Source organism: Sipha flava, unplaced genomic scaffold, assembly GCF_003268045.1.
Source record: "Sipha flava isolate LNK unplaced genomic scaffold, YSA_version1 118_pilon_pilon, whole genome shotgun sequence".
Taxonomy (NCBI): Eukaryota; Metazoa; Arthropoda; class Insecta; order Hemiptera; family Aphididae; genus Sipha; species Sipha flava.
This window is the reverse complement of record NW_020271743.1, coordinates 838,464-860,636: the sequence shown is the minus strand read 5'-3', so window position 1 is coordinate 860,636 and position 22,173 is coordinate 838,464. Positions and strand designations below refer to the sequence as shown.

Genomic DNA, 22,173 nt, shown 5'->3' with positions numbered 1-22,173 from the left:
AAAAAAATTAATACATTAAGAAGTAACTTTAGATAAGAGCTTAAAAAAATTAACGACTCTAAAAGAATTAATTTACAGTATCAACAATTGATCTGAACTACTGTGAAAGTATTTCAACTATTAAGTATTTCTTTTATACTTGTAAGTTCTTTTTTTCAAATGTCAGCCAATATATATAATATATATAAATATATATATATCATATATATTTAAAAAAAATTAGAATGCAAAAAATTTTCTGGGTTAAAAAAATACTGTGAAACCAGATGGGTTGAAAGACATGAGGCTCTTTCAATATTTGTTGATGGTTTTTTAGAAATTTTTTCTTCGTTAGAAGATCTAATGACTTGAGAAAATTACTAAAAAGCTATTATTTTACATAAGTAATTTTCAATTTTTAATGACATGCTCTATAATGGAGAGGGTACTTGGTATAACATACACAATTTCCAAATATCTACAAATGGAAAACATAGATATTGTAACTGCTAAAACTTCAATAGAAACGACTACTACAACGTTACAAAATTTAAGAACTGAAGTAGAGTTTCAATGAATCTATGAAACTACTATAAAAGTGGCTGAACAGGTTGGTGTATCTCCTATTATCCCAACAACAGTGGGAACTCAAAAACATCGGGTAAATAATGCTGTTAATAATAGTGATTATTGCTCATATTATAGGGTATCAATTATTTATCCGTATATAAATGATTTGCTCTCATCTTTTAATGAAAGATTCAAGTCAAATTCACATTTAATTACTTCACTTTCTTGTCTGTTATCCTCTAAAATAATAAATAGCACATTTCAATATGTTAAACCAGCTATAGAGTTTTATAATGATGACTTAAGTATAGATTTCTATAATTAAATCCTAAAAGGAGAGTTTGAATTAATGCAAATTAAGTGGAAAACGAAACCATTATGCCAACTAATTCTCTCGATAAATTATTAAATTTTCCAGAAGATATTTTTCCAAATATGTATACATTGTTAAAAATGTTTTCAATATTTTCAATATGTTACAACAGCTTCGGTCGAAAGAAGTTTTTCTACTCTTAAACGTATCAAAACCTACCTAAGCAATGCAACTAGTAATGATAGACTGAATGGTCTAGCATTAAGAAATATACATCGGGATATAGATTTAGATACAGAATCAATATTAGATGTTTTTGCCAATAGAAAAGAGAGACGTTTGAATTTTAAACTGTAAGTACTCCTAATATAATTTTAGAAAATTTATTTTTAAACTGCCCACTACAAGTTGTTATTTTTCTTTTTACTAGTTCGTTATTCAGTTTTATGATCAAATAATATTCTGTTATTTTTAATATTTAAATTTTGTTTTAATACATTATAAAAAAAGACAATTTTATTATTTAAATTTAATTATTTTCTTCATTATATAATCTCCTTTGTTTTTATTTATCCAACTTGTGTACGCTATGGCTTATAATACTATTTGAATAAAAAATGAATTGTTATGTAAACAAGTTAATATAACATTATTAATCTAAGGTTTATAATTATGTTATGTACTATAAGTTGCTAATATAGCTAACATAGTTGTATAGTGATAGAAAAAAGTACGTATATGTTTATTGTTTTTATATCAAGTACTTAATAGGTAATAAGTAGATATTTTAGTATTACAAAAACTAAAGATAAAAAAAGTTCTCCCCCCCCCAAAAAAAATGTCTGGCTACGGCACTGACACGTGTATAAATATATCGTCGCAGACTGCAGTACAAATTATCAAATATATTATCTTAATATTATATCTTAAATCGACTATGTAGACTGTAGATTATATAAATTTGGATTTTTCAAACAACTTTTAGTAAAGTTTCGGTAGGTATAGACTATGGGTATGGACGGTACAATGGTGAATAGTGTGTTGACGACGTAAACTTAAATATGGCGTAGAAATTTCTAATATTTTTGAATCTCGGTGAGAAAAAACGATGTTTTAATATTGATACTTATAAATTTAGTGGATATCGTGTTTTAATGAATGGATGTTCAAATTTTAGAAGCACTAATAAAAAATGTCCTGTGAGTTTTATTATTAATAAATCAAACAAAAACATTTTGTATATGTTTTAATTTCAAAATATTTTTTATTGTAGAATATATTCAAAAATCGATTATGTTTCATGAACTTTATTATAATGAGTGAAAATAAATATTTTAACCATTTAACAAATAATAATTTATAATTATATAAAACAAAAACAATATTACGATATTATAAAAAAATTGCTCAACAAACGATGATAACAAGTACATATAAAAATGTTCTCGCCATGTACGAGAATTTTGATATATGTCCGTGATGGCAAGGATCGGACAATATAACATGTATGAGCTAGTCACACGTACGTAGGATATCCTAAACATATATGTGCAATGTCGATTTTGCTCATGATTGGGCCTCCAGCAAAAAATTTACAATGGGCCCCGAAATAACATAATATTAGAATGAAATTCAATAAATACCCATTAAAAAAAATTTTTTCTCGCTACCAATATTAATTTATTTTGGTTTTTATATTTTTCTGAAGCCAATATTATTGAATTATTATTGTGTTGGTGTATGTGACCGTTTACAACCCTTATCTCAATTTTTCAAAGTATTTGTATTTGTTCGATTTTGATCAAGAGAACAAAAATCTATAAACTATAGCCATTATACATAATTTTACTAAATCACGTTAACAATATTTCAAGATAAAGATGAGAATGACATAATTTTAATTTAATTCAGAAAAATGATTACTGTGATTTTTCATATTAACTTGGTTGCTTTGCGCCCAGAGGCAGATTTAGGAGAGGTTCTGGAAGTCAGCTGATCCACAATAAAAATTTGTTGATAAAATTAGACTCTTAAATACTTCATATATTTTTAAGTGTGCCGACTATAAATTGAAGTTAAAACTAAACTGGCAAATGCCCCAGTTTCCAGTCCTTCCCCAGCCAAATGATACCATTGGTTTAATTGTGTAGTAAAATAAAATATCTCTATGCCAGACCCCATGGGAGATTCCATAAAATAAGATTAATGTTGACAATGATAATTATGAATAAACTTAAAAAACAAATATTATACTCGTATGATCATATTGTTTTTTTTTTTTTTTTGTTACAAAAAATACATTTATAATCCACTTTCAGCTTTAAAAAATGGCCTCTTGAAATAGTCTGACCCACAGTTCTCTAACTGATGATTTTCTACGCACTTCATTATTTTCGAGAAAAATGTAATTTATTATTTAGGTGTATATTATACAGAACTATCAATATTTGAATAATTAAAATGTGTAGGTATCAGTTCTGTGTGTGCAAAAGTTTTCAACAATAAAGACGATTTTTAAAGACACCACCACGCTACACAGTGACAACAATATTTCGTGTGAACAATGTTCAACAATAAAACACCGTCGAGATAACTTATTAAGACGTATTAAAACCTCTCATGGTATATACATTTATAAATTATTTGTATGCTAAAAAATAATTTTGTTAAAAATTGAAATATTGAGTTACGTAATCATGAATATTTTTAACATTTATTTAATTAAAAATGCATGAAACTATCAATTTTACAACTAAATGATTTCAATTGGACAGATCATTTTTCATAATATTTTCTTTTTGTTTACCGTAATATTGTAGAAACGTCTTGTAACCGTTAAAAAATGAAAACATGATAATATGTAAAAGATATGCTCGATAAAATGTCTAAATAAAAATGCCTAAAAATGTAAAAATATGCCCTATTACATATAAATAAGCAATGAAATAGTAAATAATATTTATTATAACTATTAAAAATTTAAAATTTAAATAAAATAGATGAATTATTTAAAAAAAAATTGAGTATATTTACATTTAGAATAATAAATATATAAATTGAAAAAAATAACGTGTCTTCTTTTATTTTTGTTTGAATCTGAAAAATTAAGTTATTCATTAAATTTTTTTTTTAATTAATTTCAAACGTATTTCGTTTTACTTACTTAAATGTGCACTACCTACAGTGAATAATCAATGTTTTTGAGATATTTTTGAAGTGCATAAACTGTCGTCTACCTATCAAACAATGTTTAAATTTAGAAAATCTTCGCTAAACATCTGCCGATGTGATAGGTGTGTATTTAAAATAAGTTGAATCGTCAGGTGTTAAATTTTTTTCTGTCTTCAAACATTTTTTTTTATTTTTGTTAAAGTTTCTTCAAAACAATCATTTATATAATGTTTTCTTGGAGTAGATTTGTCAGTAATGCCTGTAAAACAGTAATTCGACATTATTATTATTATTATTATTTTTAATGGCATATTATTCGACAATAATGCTTTACATAAATGATAAATGGTTCTTTAGTAGTTGGTGCAGACTGCACGTTTGCTATAATTCGTTTTTATCGGTATTTAGTTTTACACTACTGAAGTGTTTACATATATATGCTTGACCGAAACCAAATTCAAATTATTTATCAAATAGTTCGAATAGAATAAATAAAATGGGGAATATATATGTACAATTTCAACTTGGTTAACAATATTAACTTGTTGTTTTCTGATTAGAATTTGATTTTGAATTTAGTACCACATTATCTTGTTGTACAGTTATAATATTATACTATAATATAAACATCAAATCTGTTTGAATTAATATTATTATTATTATCATAATCATCAACGCAACGTGACAATTACTGTCTTAAGTAACATAAAAATACATTTCAGAATAAATAATAATTTCCAGAAATATGTTAATAACGAACGTGAGAACGGTAAGTATACGGATATCGTAAATTAAATTCAGATAAGGTAATCCGAGATTAAGTCTTCGATTTATAATAAAGATATAGTAAAACTCACGTACAAGACCGAGCTACTAAAGAAGACTGTTGCAGAATTATTAACAAAAATGAACGAGATCAAAGGTACTCAATGTTACGAGTTCGCAAGAATAAACAGGTCTATTACCTTTAGATAATATATTATAACTATGTTATATTCATTTCCAGTTGATTTTAAAATACAGAACAAGTTGAAAAACTTGGAGTTAACTTATCTGAGAGAGAGAGAGAGAGAGAGAGAGAGAGATGTGAAAAGTGTGAAAATAAATAAAACTATTACAAGGTATGAAAACAAATGAATATTATAATATTTGAAAATATTACATTAAATATTTTCTTTTAGATAATTCACCAAAAAATGTTCTATTAAAATTTGATCGTTTACAAAGCACATTGAAATTAATAAAAGAAGACAATGAATCCTTACCAACACAAAACGATAAAAATTATGTATAATAGTACACATATACGAGTACATAATAAATAAAAATAAAAAATGAATGTAGTTATAGTTTTTTCTAGAAAAAAAACGCAAAGAAAATGAGTTCGACGAAAAAGTTAAATTAAATCCAATAGCTGCATTACAAGAATTATGTGCATTCCAACAATAGACAATGCCACAATATAAGTTTTTCGAAATAGGTGTAAGTGGAAATTTATGTTCGACAGAGTGCACTATTATGACGTGCACAATCAAAGGTAGGCAATTAATTTAAAATGATAATCATGTCAATATTTAGTGATAATCTTTTGTACCAATTGCATGAATAGCCAAGGCACATAATATAAAAGAAGCTAAGCGTCAAGCCGCTACCATTATGTACCATACAGTAAAAATAGATTTCAGAAGTAGCGTTCCTTTGGGAAAAAATTAAAAAAAAATTCAACCTGAAAATCAGCCCAAAGGTAAAGGAATATCCGATGATTCATGTGTGGACACGAAAGCGGGTATTGACGACAAGCCGGCCATCGTCAATGTCGTTGATTACGTTGACTCAAAAACTACTAAAATCAAAGCGATCCACCAAACGCACCCGAATAACGAACTGACGAAAGATATAAAGGACATTATCAATAATGTATCGACTGTGAGATCAGGAGAAAACGTATGCAAATTGACAAAAATATCACAGGTCATGTCATGATGCATTAAGAAACGTCTACGAACACGACTGTATCAAGACAGTTAAAACTACTGTGAACGATGAGAAGTATAATACAATTAAAAATAAACAGAATCAAAATCTAGATTTGCGTTTTTTTTTCAGAAAACAATGCAAAGAAAATAAATTTAATTATAAATTATAAATAAAAATTAATTTTAAATTGAATCCGACATTGCAAGAGTTATGTGCGTCTCGTAAATAGATACTACTGACCTATGAATTCTTTAACGAAGGTGATAGTAAAAACTTTCACGTATAAAGTAGTGTGCACAGTTATGACGTGTACAGTCAGAGGTAAGCGATTTCATTGCATTTCTTATCATATAAAACACATTTACAATGTTCTTTTTACCGATTGAACAGTCGATGGATTGACGAAAAAAGTAGCGAAAAATCAAGCCGCTACGATGATGTACAATAAATTAAGAAATATTACCAGTAATATCGTCACTTTGAAGAAAAATATCCACGAAAACAAGGTAAAGGATAACGGGATATCCGACGACCCATGTGCTGGACTGAACAGAGAGTCGGCAATCGCCGCTGTCATCGATGCACCAGTACCGACTTTGGATGATGATAAGAGAGCTGGCAAAGTCAATAAAAGACCAATGCTCGAAATGTCTAACCTGATCGGGGTATACCGGTATGGATAGTTCACTCTTGGCTACAAGAAGCCCTGACCACGACAAAAACCACAGGTCACCAATGAACGAATTGTTTATCGTTAACGATGACGAAAAAGTTCTACTAAAGTTCTACTGCATACACTGATCTCATCAATCGTCTTCGACTATCGAAATATCAGAGTGTTCGCAAATTAAAGATAATCGCATTCGTCTTGCCTATCCATAACCATATGTAACACATAACCAATGTGTATTATTTTGTTATTTCACAAAGAATTAAACATGAGAGAATAAACATGTTAACAATTCCTTCTGGTGTTAATTTCTTGGAACGAATTTTAGATAAAGAAATGCTAAGATTGACATTTGACATTTGTGAATCCTCTACACTGACGATAAGTACGTTACGATTGTTTCAAAAAATCGACATTCATCGTATTTAAATAAACCGTTATATAACTTTTATATTTTTAGGAAAAGTTTTCAATGTTATTCAAATCATGATAAACCCTGGTGAATTGTTGGTCGTTGGTTTCGGGGAAACAATATTTGATGCTCAAGAAGATGCAGCTCATGAATTTTTGACTCACATCAAATAAATTCTGATTGAATAACTAAACGATTACTAAGTAGTAGATAAAAGTTTGAAAGTAAATTAATATTTATCACTCAATATCTACTGTGGTGAACAATCAACGGCACTTATCCGTAATTTATTTTTTGTTTGTATATTTATATAATATATATTATGATGAAAAATGTTATAAATAAAAATTACAAATGTATGTACTTATATTAATTAATTAATTTTATTTTACAAATCTATATATCCTGATGATTGCAGTTATAATAAAATAGTCTGATACATTCGAATGAATCAGAATTTAAAGAGCTGCTCGGTTAGACTGACTCTACATATGTGTTTATATTATTAAAATAAGATCCGTGTTACTAACTTGTGGTTCTCAGAAATGGATACTTTGCCTAGTATAATCCGACCTTCAATACCACCCTAACTGCCAATAATGCCCTAGGGCAACAAAATTTGATGCCCCCAATTTTTTCGTTGTAAAATTGACTCCACACTTTTAGCGTATAATTTACCTCATTCCTTAAATGTGTTTAATATTTAATAATTAAAGCCCCTACTTATTTATTATTATTATTATTATTGTAGTCATATTTCATTTTTTTTGATGTTATTTCAAAATTGACATTTCATTATTTTGACTAAATTATAGAAAAATTACTTTTTTCACAAAACTATAAATAAAAATTATAAAAATGTTAGTATTCATAAACTACATATACTTATGAGTTATATATAATATATTACGATAAATATTCAAGGTAAATATTTCAATCACTTTTTATATTTATAAGACAAAATATATAATTTTATACACAGATATAATATTTCAACATTTGAACATTGTGTATAAAACTACCTTTATAAGTAAGGTTTGTTTAATAAATTATCCGAATTCACTCAAACTCGATTTATTATTAGAAATAGCTCGTATTAATACTGAATTGATTATAACATAATATACACATATTTATTATATAGTTGGGTATTATTGTAATAATATTCATTAATAATGAATATTATTGAGGATTCAGATTTTATAGCATTTTCTAACTGTTACAGGATACAGATAAAAATAGAAAAGTGAAATATATTAGTCTTATTCACCACTCCAAAAATGAAATTTTATTTTTATATTTTTTGCATATTTAAAGTACTTTGGATTTTTAGTATCATTTTTGAAGTTTTGGTTCTATCATTGGCTAATACACGTAATAATATAATGTTTTATTTAGAATTTACCATAAATATTATTTATATTGACTGAAAAATATCATAATATTATATATATTTATGTATAAATATATATATATAATAAGAAAAATGTCCATATTTTTGTTTTTTTATCACAATTTTTTTAAATTAATAACAGAAGGTAATTTTAGTGTTTTTTATTAATTTAATTATTCTTAAGATTATATTATAGAAAATAATTGAAAAATGAAATAAACTTTCAGTAAAAGATAGTAAATTTAATTAAATTTTAATTTATATTTTTTTACATTTTTTTATTTATAATTTTAGGTGTATTGGTCATATTATAGTGCGTATTTCAGTACTTTTTAATGATATGATATCCGTATCCTGGTAATTATGATTCACAGATAATATATATCATAATAAAAAGTCAAGTCAAAGTACTATGGTACTTGGTATCTACTACCTATGCAATACATATAAAATCATAATATGAGATAATTAATTATCATTATTAATGTATTAATAATATTCTATCCTATAGTAATATTTATACATGTAGGCATGTAACACATTATTTACATAATTTCATATTTAATAATATAAATTGCACAATTTTACAGGTACTCAGATATTTCAGTATAAAAGAAAAATTAATGCTTACCTATCTAAAATAAAAAACCTAGATTTTCTTATGATCATTCATTTTTGTGACGCCCCTATATTCATAATATTATTTTACGTCCTAGGGCACTTGCCCCATTCACACCCCCTTAGGATAGTTATACCAACCTTTATCAAAGATTTAACTAATTTAATAACTAACATTTTAAATAATAAACAACTAAATAAAATTTTAGAAACATTTATCAATAAAATCTACAAATGTCAAAAGTTTTTCTCGTTACAAAATCATGCGGACTGAACACTTGAGATAATTTGATGCATAAAATATAAAATTGCAGTTATGCAATATACTACACAATCAGACGAGAAAAATTAATTATAAAAATATATTTGTACGAATACTTATATATTTATTTTTAGAATATCACCATGATTGAAGAATTGGTTTAAGTAAATTATAATTATATAATCCCGATACTAAATAGTTCAAACAAATTAAGATTAAATAAATAAAAAATTAATATTTTCCTATTTTGAAAAAAAAAAATCTTGTTACATTATGCCGCATAGTTCTTATAAATTATTAGATAATAAATTACATTATAATGCACCTTGGACGGCGCTATACATAGGCAATTTAGAGGCATTTAGGTATATACTGTTTAAATTTAATATTAATATACAAAAAAAAATGCACATATGTGATATAAATATTAGGTAGTACGTTATGTAAAATATATTATGAATAAACTTTAATAATATTATTGATAAGTTTCTAAAAATATCTAATTGTGGGTTTGATACACCCTGATCTATTATCCATAAAATCGGCACTGTGAGAACTTACATAGTAATTAATGTTTAAAATTATAATTTTTAATAAGTCTTTCATTTATAAAATGAAATATAATCAATAAATATAAGATTATATAATTAAATATTAAAAAGACAATTTAAATGAACACATCGAGGTTATATAATAAATATTAAAATACAAGTGTGTCTGCAAAATTAAATAGCTAAATTACTTTCGATATAACGAATGTCTCTAACGAGTTTGCTGAACTGTGAAGGGTCTAACGAGCAAATATGATCCGATCCTTTCATATTTCTGTCCAAAGTGATATGTCTTTCAATAATCTAAAACCATAATAAAATTACTGACTAGTATTTAATGTACCTCGTTAAATAGTTCCAAATTTTTATTTTTGCGATTTTCATTCCAGCTAACAGTATAATTATTATACCAATAGCATATAAGTTTCATGTTTTATTTTTCATTCTTACTTTAGCACCGAGTGTTATCGACGCAGCGGTTATACAAGAGCCAACCTCGTGGCCGGAATAGCCAATAATCGTGTTCGGAAAAGTCTTGCGGAGTGTCTTAATCATGTTCAAATTGGCTTCTTCCGGTGGCGTCGGATACGCAGACACACAGTGCAATAATGCAAAGTCATTGTGATACCGACTAACCGTCTCGACCACTATCCGTATGTCGGCCAGCGTATGCATGCCAGTGGATATGACCAGAGGCACGTAGGTCTTAGCGGCCTTTTCCAGTAGCAACAAGTTACCGGCTTCGCCCGAACCTATTTTCACGAACGGCACTTTGAGACTGACAATAAAATCGAATGAAACCTATAACACCATAACACTAACACTATATAATTTATTGCCATACAGGTAGTTAATAAATTAATCAAAAATTATATAATATATAATTTCATATTAAAACTCTTGTAATAAAACGGACGTAGTCATTTTATTAACATGTGATCAAATTGGCTCCAATACTAAACACTAAACATTTATTTACTAGCCCACTTTAAATCAAAAAAAATAAACATTTTTCTTTAATAATATTTATTTTATTACTATTTAAATATTTAATAACTTAATTTACAATTTTTAGATCTCTACTTCGATCTAACCTATAACGTTATTTATTTAGCGATATACCATCATGTACACATTATACGAGTATATACTGAACATTAATAAATTATAATAATATTGTTTTTGATTTACATTATAATTTAAAATTTATAATATTTAAAAAATGGTTTTAGATTATTATAATAACGATAAATATTTCACGTAGGTGAAGTTATAATGTAATTATGATTTACAGAAAATATCTCTACTTTGTGAATGCAGTTAGGAGCACCAAAAAAATTAATAATATATTATGCCTTTGAAATCGAAGCAATGGTTAGTTAACTGATTAAATAAATCAAATAATTGTATTATTTATATTTTGCTAAATCGAATTTTAAATGTAAGCTCCATTTGGTTTACACATGTTGTTATTAAAATAGTTATTTCAAAAATATTTTAATTTATATTTATAATTAATATATTAAATGTTTTCTGTAGTAGTAAAAACAACAATAGTATAAAATTATAAAGTAAGAGACTAATTGGAAAAGTGGAAGCTCTGTTGAAAATTTAATATCTTTAAAATAAGTGAAATAATTGACGTCAAAAATAATTATAATCATTCGTTATACCGGGTCCATTGCTGAAGCGGTAAAACTGATTCCAACTTTTTTTACAGCATATTTTCGCAATTCTTTGTACTGATCTTCGGTGAATTCTAAATATTTTTTATGTTCACCATAAGTCGAACCAAAAGAGTTTTTACTATTATACGGTCTATTTAAAGCCAACGTCGTAAATTTTTCATTGACACAACTCTTTTGAAATTTTACGCAGTCTGCACCACATTTCTAAAACAACATATATTAAGACATATTATATATAATAATTATTGAATTAGGTTTATTTTAGTGTAGTATTAACGAATTTTACTCTAAAGCAGGGAATGAAACCCAACTAAAAAAACCTGTTTCGGACCGAAACCGTTTAAAAGTATTGGAACCAAAACCTTAACCAGAATCTATAAAAGCGTTTATGAAGTAATCAAAACCGAAACCGAAATTTTAATTTAAAGTTCAGTTATGACTAATTATAAATAAGTAAAAAAATAAACAATTTTTTCAAATAAAATGATGTATTAATGAATACACAATATGCACTGTAGGGTTATTTAACATAAAAATGTAAATATTTTCTTTTGATCAACTAAATTCTAAATAATTTAATAATGTAATGTTCGATGAGATTACAACAATAGTAAAAGCCTAACTGGTTATTGGTATTCTAATGAATTTCTAAATTTTAGAGGTTTAAATTGCAAAGATCAGAACCAAATTGTCCGAGCATTGTGTGTGTACATTGTTCGGTATTCCATATGGCCCGTAACATATACATTTTTTTAATATGCCCATGCCCTCCTTAATATGTGTGTGCTTAGACGAATTATAAAAAATCGCACTCCTAATTATTTAAAGTTTATAGTTATAGATTTATTCCTATCGTGATAGATTACCATACTTGAATTATCCACCTACAGATCAATTATTATTAGAAATTATACTTTAAAGATGATAATGTTAAAATGTAATGTAATCTATGTTTATTTAAAGAAGAAAAAAATTCTTTGTCCTAAGGAAAAGAAAAAACTCAGTACATACGTGCATTTTTTTACGTGCGGCACTGCTGCATTACCGTAATTGTGATGTTAATTGCGTATTTGCGTTAGACCTTTAACTGATTCACGTACATCTCCGTCACCACGCGTCATTGTGCGTGCTCGCACAAGACAAAAAGTACTACGATAACGCAATATCAAAACATTGTAAATTCGGTGTCACGTTTCGTAACGATTTATTGAACGATAAACACGTCCATGATTTTATCTTAGTTATGGCTCCGTCATTATTATGCGAAATTATAAACATAAAACATTTTATGTCGGAAATAAAAAATTACCCTGAAATCTGGGTTATTTATTTAATCTTCATTTGTCGTTGAAAAAAAGCCCTCTTAAAAACCTTAAGACAGTGAAAGTATGCACCCAGTAATGCCTGTTTTACTTCGACATTTTTTATTGGAAATATAATATATTATTAAATATTTAATAAAAATATATTCTTGTTTTTGATTCGCAGCTAAATAAACGCACTCTACAAACGATTTGTACGACAGTACGTCGGGGTTATCGATAACGCCACGGCTTCCCATCGGACGTATGAACACTGTAGTTTTGATAACACTGCTGTTCAGCACATAAAAAAACGCACCTGTATACTAGGCCCCAAAAAGAAACCAATAATTTGGGTTAAGACCGGTTTTAACCAAAACCGATATTTATTATTCATAAGAACTGAATTTTTTTTTCGAACCGGAACCGAAATCGAAACTGATAAAATCCTAAAGATTCCTGTTTCTGTTCGAAAGTATATACTATATGTCTGTACAAGTTAATAAGGCCCATAGAAAAATTACAAAAATATAATTTTGCAAATTATTAATAAAACGATATACTCAAACTGTAAATCGTACGATTATAAGATGTAAATGCATGCATTTATATATACGTGTAAGTACATATGAAATTATATAATATTATGATTTATTACATCACCTTGATTGTGCTTAACAGACTTCGCATTGGGCACACCAGATTCACCCACGGTTTCCTGATGGACAGAGAGGAGGACCCCCCATTTGTAAAATCTGTGGAACTGCGTTAACTGTCAAACACTTAATAGCCGACTGTTTTAAATACAACCAAGAACGAGCTGAGCATAAAATATCATACAATCTGACTAACAGAGATATAATTAATTTTACAAAACAAACAAAATTGTTCAATCTCATATATAAAAAAAATATGTAACGTAATTATGTAATTTATTTTTGTATTTAATCACATAAACTCATATCCTGTTTGTAACTAATGGCCTTTGTTGTCGATGTTATTTTTGAGATCAAAAAAAAAAAAAAAATTATTACATCGTAATATTATCAAATAATAAAACTTTTCCTTTATTTTTCAGTAACCTATTTATTCTATGATTTAGTGACTAATTAATGCATTATGATTAACTATTGTATTACTTAAGTAAAAAGTACATATACGTAATACGTCATGCGAAAATATGTGTTTAAAATCATCAGTTCTTACTTTAGCTAATTTAATTAATTTTTTGGCCATCATTATATCACCTTGATGATTTTGTCCAATTTCAGCTATAATATAACATGGACTTTTAAAATTTATGCTTCGGCAAAGTTCAATTTTGGCTACATGATCTATGAATTCTGATACTGGATCATCGTATGGCATGTAGTGAGTATAATGTTTCAATCTACAATCAATAAAATATTTTATGAATACAAAAAAAATTAACTTATAACCTTATTTTAAACATATTATTAAACAAATACACTCTAATCTAAATTAACTGTGTATTTTTATTTCTTATACTTAAACATTTTTCGATGTGTAAAAAATAATTTTTAAAATTACATCGTCTAAACTTCAAATTAAGATAAGCATGAAAATATATTTTTAGTATACAACGAATTGTGATAATATTGTGATGAATCTTGTACTCCAATATGTGTATATATCATATCAATCGATGACAATTTTATTTTTACTAACACAGGTATGATATTCTAGATAATTATTAGCTGATATCTCACCCGTCAAAATCAGATACAAAAATTGGATCGTCTTCATCAACTTCCGATAACAACTGACGACCAATTATAATCGGAAAATAAAACCCGCACATGCTCTGTGTATCACTAACTTTGATTTTTATATCTTCTGCTTTTATTATGGATCCACGCTCTAAATTTTTCGCGGCTACAACACTTTTGAATAACTTTTTAAAACATGGCAGTTCGGAGGGGGAAATTTTATCTTTTTTCCCCGTTCCTAGTGCAACTTCAATAGTTCTAATATTGGTCACCATGGTTCGGAAATCTCTAGCGTGAATAGACATTTCGTGATCATAACCAATACATTTATCATCCAACGTAAACTTGCATGATATCGCCTAGTAAATATAATTTTATGTGAATCAAAATTAAAACAGAAAAATGAATAAAACAATCAAAACAAAAACGAACCACGATTCCCGCAATGCCCAAACTTTACTATGTCTTGTACACGAATGTATGTCATTTCGACTCGGTAATTTTGACCCACGGTTTTTTAGGCGAGCAACAATTTATTAAACTCATGTTTCATATCAATACACGTAATTTTGACGTAACTATATTATGTCAAATGATAATATATTATCACAAATTATTAGATTAAAAATGTAGAATACCATCTATGCATATAATATACATACGAATATATTATGTTACGGTTGAAATGGAAAAATGTTTATTGTAAATACTAATAGTAAGTATATATGTCCAAGTTTTTTAAGGTATATGGATAATTGTATATTGATTTAATAGACATAATATACTTTGGTCAGTATATAAAGTATTAATTTAATAATTATATAATATTCTTGAATTAAGAATAATAAAATATTCATAATATAAACGTATATTAATTATTAAGAACTATTAAATTAAAAATGTAAAAAACTATTTAGAGTTTGTTAAATTTATAAAACTTCAAATTGTGATCAATACCTACATTATCGGCTGAAAGTATTTGCAAATCATTAAATACCGTATACTCGTATTATCGTTGTATTTTCTTGTTAAAAAACCTTTATATTTAATTTATTTTTCAATTATATATTTGTCAGGTGGAAAACAAATGAAAAAACACATCTTTTAAAATTTGAATTAAACTATAATTTCTTATTAGTGCGACTACAATTTTTATTCATATTCAATTTTATCAAAATTATTAGTTTGTACAATTTATCAATGGCAACAATTAATTATATCATTCCTCATATTGCGGTTGGTACAAGAAAGATCATCTTGAAGACATGTATTTTTTTGTTTGGAAATTCATTTGAAATAGCTTTCATTGTGACTTTTTCAAAGTAAATTCTACATGATTTAAGGCATAAATTAATATAAATAAAAATATTAAAACACGTCAAATTAACATTCGTCAAAATCAAAATGTATGTATAATTTTTTTTTTTTTTTGACGTCGAACTGATTGCGTCCATTTGACGCACATCAAAATTATCGAATCCAAATGACGTGACATTCTTTATATATAGATACTCTTAAAGTAAAATATCTTGTATATAAAATAATAGTATAAAATGTAATACTAATATTATAACTACTAACATAATACTCTGAAATATCTAATTTTAAAGAAAAAAATAATCACTTTTATGCCGATGGCAACAACAACTTCAGGAAGACAAGTGCTTGTTTCTTGAAATTCCCAAAACTGAAGTTCATGCTTAGGAAATTTCTGTTGGATTTTTTGCACTAAATCAACCATTTCATATGTTTTATGACCATTATCTATATTCTTTTCTAAATCCGGAAAAATAACTTGTTGATTTGTTGAACTGGTTTCTTCATCTTCATTCATATCCTTAAAATGTTGTATAGGAGAAATTTGTCGAATTGAATTCTGAAAATTATTGTTTAAACAGTATTTGTAGTATAAAAACCAAAATGTGAACCACAATATTGTCGTCGATTATTCTATTCTAATATATGCCTCACCACAAATGATTTGGTTGTGAAAACTGCTCCATTATCTTGAGCCAATTTATGAAAGTTATCGATAACTTCCCTTGAATATGGATTATTACTTTCATCAAGTTCCATTAATACATAATCGGCACCACATTCCTAAGAAATGATGTTATACTTTTAATAATAAAATATTTATATTTTATTACTTTTCAGTCTTATACGAATATAAAATTATTCATATTGATCTACGTTAAGTTAAATATAACAGGATCAAAGGATTAATTTGAAGCTAAGTTAATTTCATATTTTTTTATTGGTTCTGCAAAAAATCACTAAAACAGTCAAATATCAAATTTTAAAAACAAAACAATTTTTTAAGTTTTATATAGTTTAAATAAGTATTTAAATTAACCTTTAATAGTAAAACAATGCAGTGTAATTATAAATATTTTAGTATTTTTGCACATTAAATAATAAAACACTGAAATATGCACAAAAATAATAATAAAAAAAGTAATATTATAACATTTCTTCATAACCACTATATGTATTACAATAATTAGTATATTATTATAAAATTATTCACAATTCCTTTTTAATAATTATTATATCTTATGCATATCTGTGGAACGTTTTATTTTATCCATCGCATCTTCTATAGTTCCCAATGCTATAAAATGAACTTTATTCATTCCTGAAATAAATATTAAAAACAAATTTATTTTTGTATTATAAATAAGTTTTGATTTTCTAACCTTCTGTTATTTCAATGAAATTTCGTATAACTTCCAGTGCTTTTTTCGCTTCATTGATTGTAACTGATTTTAAAGTTGTACATTCATCTCCATCATTGTTACTCGTATCATTTTCTAACACTGATATTCCCGTTGCCTCAGACACAATTTCAGAATCAGTTAAGTCACCACATATTGGGAGGTTTTCGTCTATTTTGACATACTTATTAAATGTGTCTTCTGGTTTTAAGCTGAATCGATCCGAAATGTAAGACCATTCTGGGATATTTTTTTCGTATTGAGATTTTTCGTTGGAAGTCGTTTGAGTCATAGTACTCAAGGTTGAAAACCCTGCTTTCTTAAAACAATTTATTATAATTTCTGTAGTGATTTGTCTCCATGCTTTATCAATTATTCTTACAGCTTGTAATAAATCAATTAAAAACGTCTGTTGAAGTTCAATACTTGAAATAATTTTCTGTATTATTTCTTTTCTGTAAAATACTTTAAAGTTTTCGATTATACCTAAATCAAGTGGTTGAAGCTTTATAGATACGTTCGTTGGTAAAAACTTGATAGTGATAGCTTTTAAATTCGGGACGATGGCATGAACTGTGCAATTATCAATAAATAATATAATTTTACGATTTTCCATACATATTTTTTTATCAAATTTTTCAAGCCATTTGTTCCATAGCGAAGAGGTCATCCATGATTTTGGATTCGATTCATAATCGACCGGTAAAGATTTTATACCTTCAAAACATCTCGGTTTCGAAGAATTTCCGATGATAAGTGGTGTTAGTTTTTCGGTACCGCTCATGTTCGTGCACAAAAGGACCGTAATGCGTTCTTTGCTCTGTTCACCACCACTGCAGTCTTCTCGAACCAGACCTGTATTAATGCAGTCCGGAAGATGTTTAAAAAAGATTCCAGTTTCGTTCGCGCTGAAGATGTCGTCGGGTGAATAATCCTTGCATACGTCACTTGAAAGATAATTCTTCCATACCGTGACATGTTGATCTTTAACGGTCGGCTGTGCGCGTTCACCATAAGGTTTCCGTAGTACAATATTGTTTCGTTTCTTCCACTTGTCCAGCCAACCAGTGCTGTTTTTGAAATTAAAGTATCCCAGTGACTTTGCAAACACGTCGGCTTTTTCTTTCAATATGGGTCCGCTGATAGGCGCGTTGCTGTCCTTGCACTGAATGAACCATTTCAACAAGCTAGAATCAAGATTCGGGAATTCCGAGAGCTTCATTTTTTTCCGGCTTGGTTGCAGTTTGAAATTCGTCAAGATTTTAGTTTTGTTTTTTAAAATTGTTGACAACGTGGAACTCGGTATGCCAAACTCGTAAGCGACTTCGTAGTTCTTCTTGCCACTGCGTTCCACCATGTTGATGACGTTTACTTTTTCCGCGATCGTTAAAATTTTTAGTTTACGTTTCGACATATCGTTAGTGCGTGTGTAAGACCAGTAAAATAAAATAAATCCCTATTTCACAACCGCACGATGCGCGAATAACCGGTAACGACGAGACAACGAACACTGCAAAAAACGATAAAAACTCTTTACGGGTGCACTGCAGCAACGCACGTCGGGCGCAGTACTTTTACAGAGAAAACAGCAGTTTAGAGCACATTTGCAGATGGCTAACAGAAAAAAATAAATAATTAATTAAACGCGTTCGCCACTACGAAATACATTTTCCGCGGAAATGCGAGTAGTTTGCCAGACATAAGATTCATGTGTATCTGTACGAGATATAATGTACTATTATACGCGCGTCTAACGAATACAGAATGATTGCAACCCCAATGCACTTGCGATGTTGCGGTGCCGGATTAGAGGATACGAAAAACATGTACTGGGAAAGAAGTTGTCGAGCACGTACAAATTAACATCGTACACGCCGCGAGTATTTTTGTACGACGAACGGACGGACAACGTCGCGCGCAACACCGACGGCATGCACGTTAAGAATTATTTTGTGTATTAGAAAACAGAATAATATACTCGTCGTATTTATGTATGTATGTATAAATGGCTCACGCATGCTTTCTGGATCATCTCGTTGGCCAACGTCACGTTTCCCTCGTGATTCGTTGAAAGATTCGCGATCACGTACGCCCGGCTGTTTTTGGAAATGGTCTTCATCGCGGTCCAGCCGCCTGACGATAGGATATTTAATTGGATTTCTCTGAAAGTTCGAAAGTTTCGAAGCGAAGCGTTGCAACGTCCAGGTGGTACGAATGTATAATGCGCTAATGGTCGCCGTCGGCGTTTTACTCGCGAGTATTGATTTTTTTGCCCGCCACAAGTGGCAAGAGACGTTCTAGATGCCGACCAAAGAGGTTTAGCGGTAACCGGCACCGCGGTTGCATATGACCGTGGCGAACCTAGTTGGTTTTATGGTGATTACTGTCAAACAAAAACAATAATATTTTGATTCGTCGTAGTAAATAATTTTTGTTATCTATGGTAATGCGTTTCACAGGCGTTGGAATTTGGGGTTTCGAGTATCTTGTCCATGAATGGAATGCTCAAACCTCACTGTCACTAGTGTCTGTGGCCTAATCAGTGTCCGACATCGTCCGGATTGGAGAAGACATGTCGTTCCAGAACCCGACGTTCGATGGTGACTCCGAAGATTTCCAGACCAAGCGCACCAACCTGTTCGCCGTGTTGGATCAAGCCGAGAAAGAGTTGGGGTCGAAAATCAAAAAAGTTACCACAGCTGACGCGCACGATATACTCAATGGCCGAGTAGAACGCAGACATGGTCGTTCGCTAACAAATAAGTTCCGGGGCAAGGACAGTCTGTTCGTAAAACCCGAAATACCGCCTTGGCGCATTATTGAAAAGCACCGTGCGCCAGATTTCAAATTGCATCCGCATAAATGGACCAGATATTCATTGGCTGACGTGAACGATATGAATGACAAGAGTAATGCTGCTGCTGCATTTGCGTTTCTTAAAGAAATGCAAACCAGGAAATCTCATGGTGACCAGAACGATAACGAAGAATCAAAGAAAATAGTGTTCAAGAAAACGGTGAAATCCAAAGAATCAGAAGTTAAACCAAGTTTTCAGAGCAGTAAACTGGTTATGCCCGAGTACGAATTTGGAAAAAAGATACAAAAGAAAAAAAATCGACCTGAACGTCAGTCAGATGGGGCTACTACCAATAAAGAAATTAAACTTGGACATTTAATGGAAGATGAAATTGATGAATAATATTTTGTTTTGTATACATTGTAAATACTAGTTATCTATTTATTTTTCGACATAAATTATATTTACATATACTTAAACTGAAAAGTTTCAGTATTGAAAAAATAAATAGATTTTTCATCTAAGCTGTTAGAAAATATAATATAAGAAATATAATGTGTACATATAAATAAATTAATCAATAGATTATCATTCTTATTATTAATATAATATATGAACTTTATCAATAGCTGCCTTTCTAGTTTAAGAATAATTCAAGAAAAAATATTAAAATAGGTGGTACCTGTTAGCAGGGGCGGATTTAACTAACTGGACCTATCATTTCAAGTAATAAATATTTTTAGTTAATAGAGTTCATCTATTTGTACATTAACGTTCTATACAAATATAAAAATAAAAAACAGAAAACATAAAGTTTTGTACACTGGTATATAGAATTTCTATTTATATGACAGTATCCAGGGTCTGGAAGCTGATTGCCCCTTTACCTCCCTGTTTATTAATACTGTTCTTAGATCATACAGTTTAAGATTCTGAGTTTCCTTAACTATCAAAAATAGTATTTATATTCAAGTACAATAGCAAAAATTTTACCCTTCCCTGGCATCTCCTATTGATATCAATTTTTCCAAGAATTCACTAATCTATTGAGGGACTGAATTAAGTTACAAAAAAACTTGTAATACAAATTTGTTTAATATTAAATATTTTATACTACAGCAAAATTACATAATCTATCAACAAACAATAATTAAAAGTTGATGGTTTCGACCAGTGACAAAATACAAATTTTCAAATGATACCAAGATAAAACTAAAATGAAACAATATTCATTTTTAATTGTAAATATGAGTTGATTTATTTAACATATGAAATTTTCAACTATTGGTCAGCTTGATATTCGAAATAAAATAAATAATATTTAATTTTAGTACTATTAACATAACTCTTTTACAAAGGATTGTTAAGAAAAAACATATTATTTAGCTGATAAAATATAATATTTAATAAAAAATAATAATTGTTCAACAAGTTTAAATAATTAATAATAAAATATATGTATTTATTTAATTGATAGTTATTTTTGAATTAATATACAATAAATAATATTTTATAATTTTGAAATGCATCTTAGTTAACAGAACAAATAAGAATAATCAAATAATAAAAATTGCAAATAATTTAACATATAATATGAAAAATGAAATTGTACATTTATTCAAATTATAACATTGATGGAATATCCTAGGAAGAAAAAAAATTAACATTAACCATTAAATCTAACAAATCATTCATAAACATAAAAATATATACTTAGTGTTAAAAACCACATAAAAGTGGTTTTATTAAAATAAGTTGAATGTACAACACAAAAATAGGATTAGTTAAAAACAAACGACCTGTTAAGGATTTATAATTAATTTAATAAATTTATTTATTCATTTTTTTTTTTATCATAACTTAAAATCAATAACAACATTATTCACACGTTTAAAAAATATAAACTATTTTCAAAATTGTTTTATTTTAATTAAACTTTATTAGAATATATTGATACCATAAATAAAAATTTGATTTTTATAAGTTGATCCAGGATTGAATATTTTTATTAAATAAAATAAATT

The 22,173-nt window shown here is 28.0% G+C and overlaps 3 protein-coding genes across 3 annotated transcripts; 1 reads left to right on the top strand and 2 right to left on the bottom strand.

Moving 5' to 3' along the window:
- Window positions 1-3,931: 3,931 nt before the first annotated feature.
- Window positions 3,932-19,620, bottom strand: LOC112693818 (sialic acid synthase). The gene is made up of 10 exons (XM_025569057.1): window positions 19,367-19,620; window positions 16,607-16,735; window positions 16,260-16,511; window positions 14,636-14,994; window positions 14,112-14,295; window positions 11,590-11,808; window positions 10,367-10,717; window positions 10,108-10,219; window positions 4,026-4,292; window positions 3,932-3,958 (listed from the first exon to the last, which is right to left on the bottom strand). Exons 1-9 carry the CDS (start codon window positions 19,469-19,471, stop codon window positions 4,207-4,209), a joined length of 1,797 nt encoding a protein of 598 aa, XP_025424842.1. The 5' UTR covers window positions 19,472-19,620; the 3' UTR covers window positions 3,932-3,958; window positions 4,026-4,206.
- LOC112693819 (tigger transposable element-derived protein 4-like) lies at window positions 17,152-19,460 on the bottom strand. Its single transcript, XM_025569058.1, has 2 exons — window positions 17,335-19,460; window positions 17,152-17,273 (listed from the first exon to the last, which is right to left on the bottom strand). The coding sequence occupies exons 1-2, from the start codon at window positions 18,764-18,766 to the stop codon at window positions 17,185-17,187; spliced, it is 1,521 nt and encodes a 506-aa protein (XP_025424843.1). The 5' UTR covers window positions 18,767-19,460; the 3' UTR covers window positions 17,152-17,184.
- Window positions 19,621-19,759: 139 nt separating the features above from the next.
- On the top strand, window positions 19,760-20,614 carry LOC112693820 (protein TSSC4). The gene has a single exon (XM_025569059.1). It carries the CDS (start codon window positions 19,925-19,927, stop codon window positions 20,549-20,551), a length of 627 nt encoding a protein of 208 aa, XP_025424844.1. The 5' UTR covers window positions 19,760-19,924; the 3' UTR covers window positions 20,552-20,614.
- The last annotated feature ends 1,559 nt before the right edge of the window (window positions 20,615-22,173 follow it).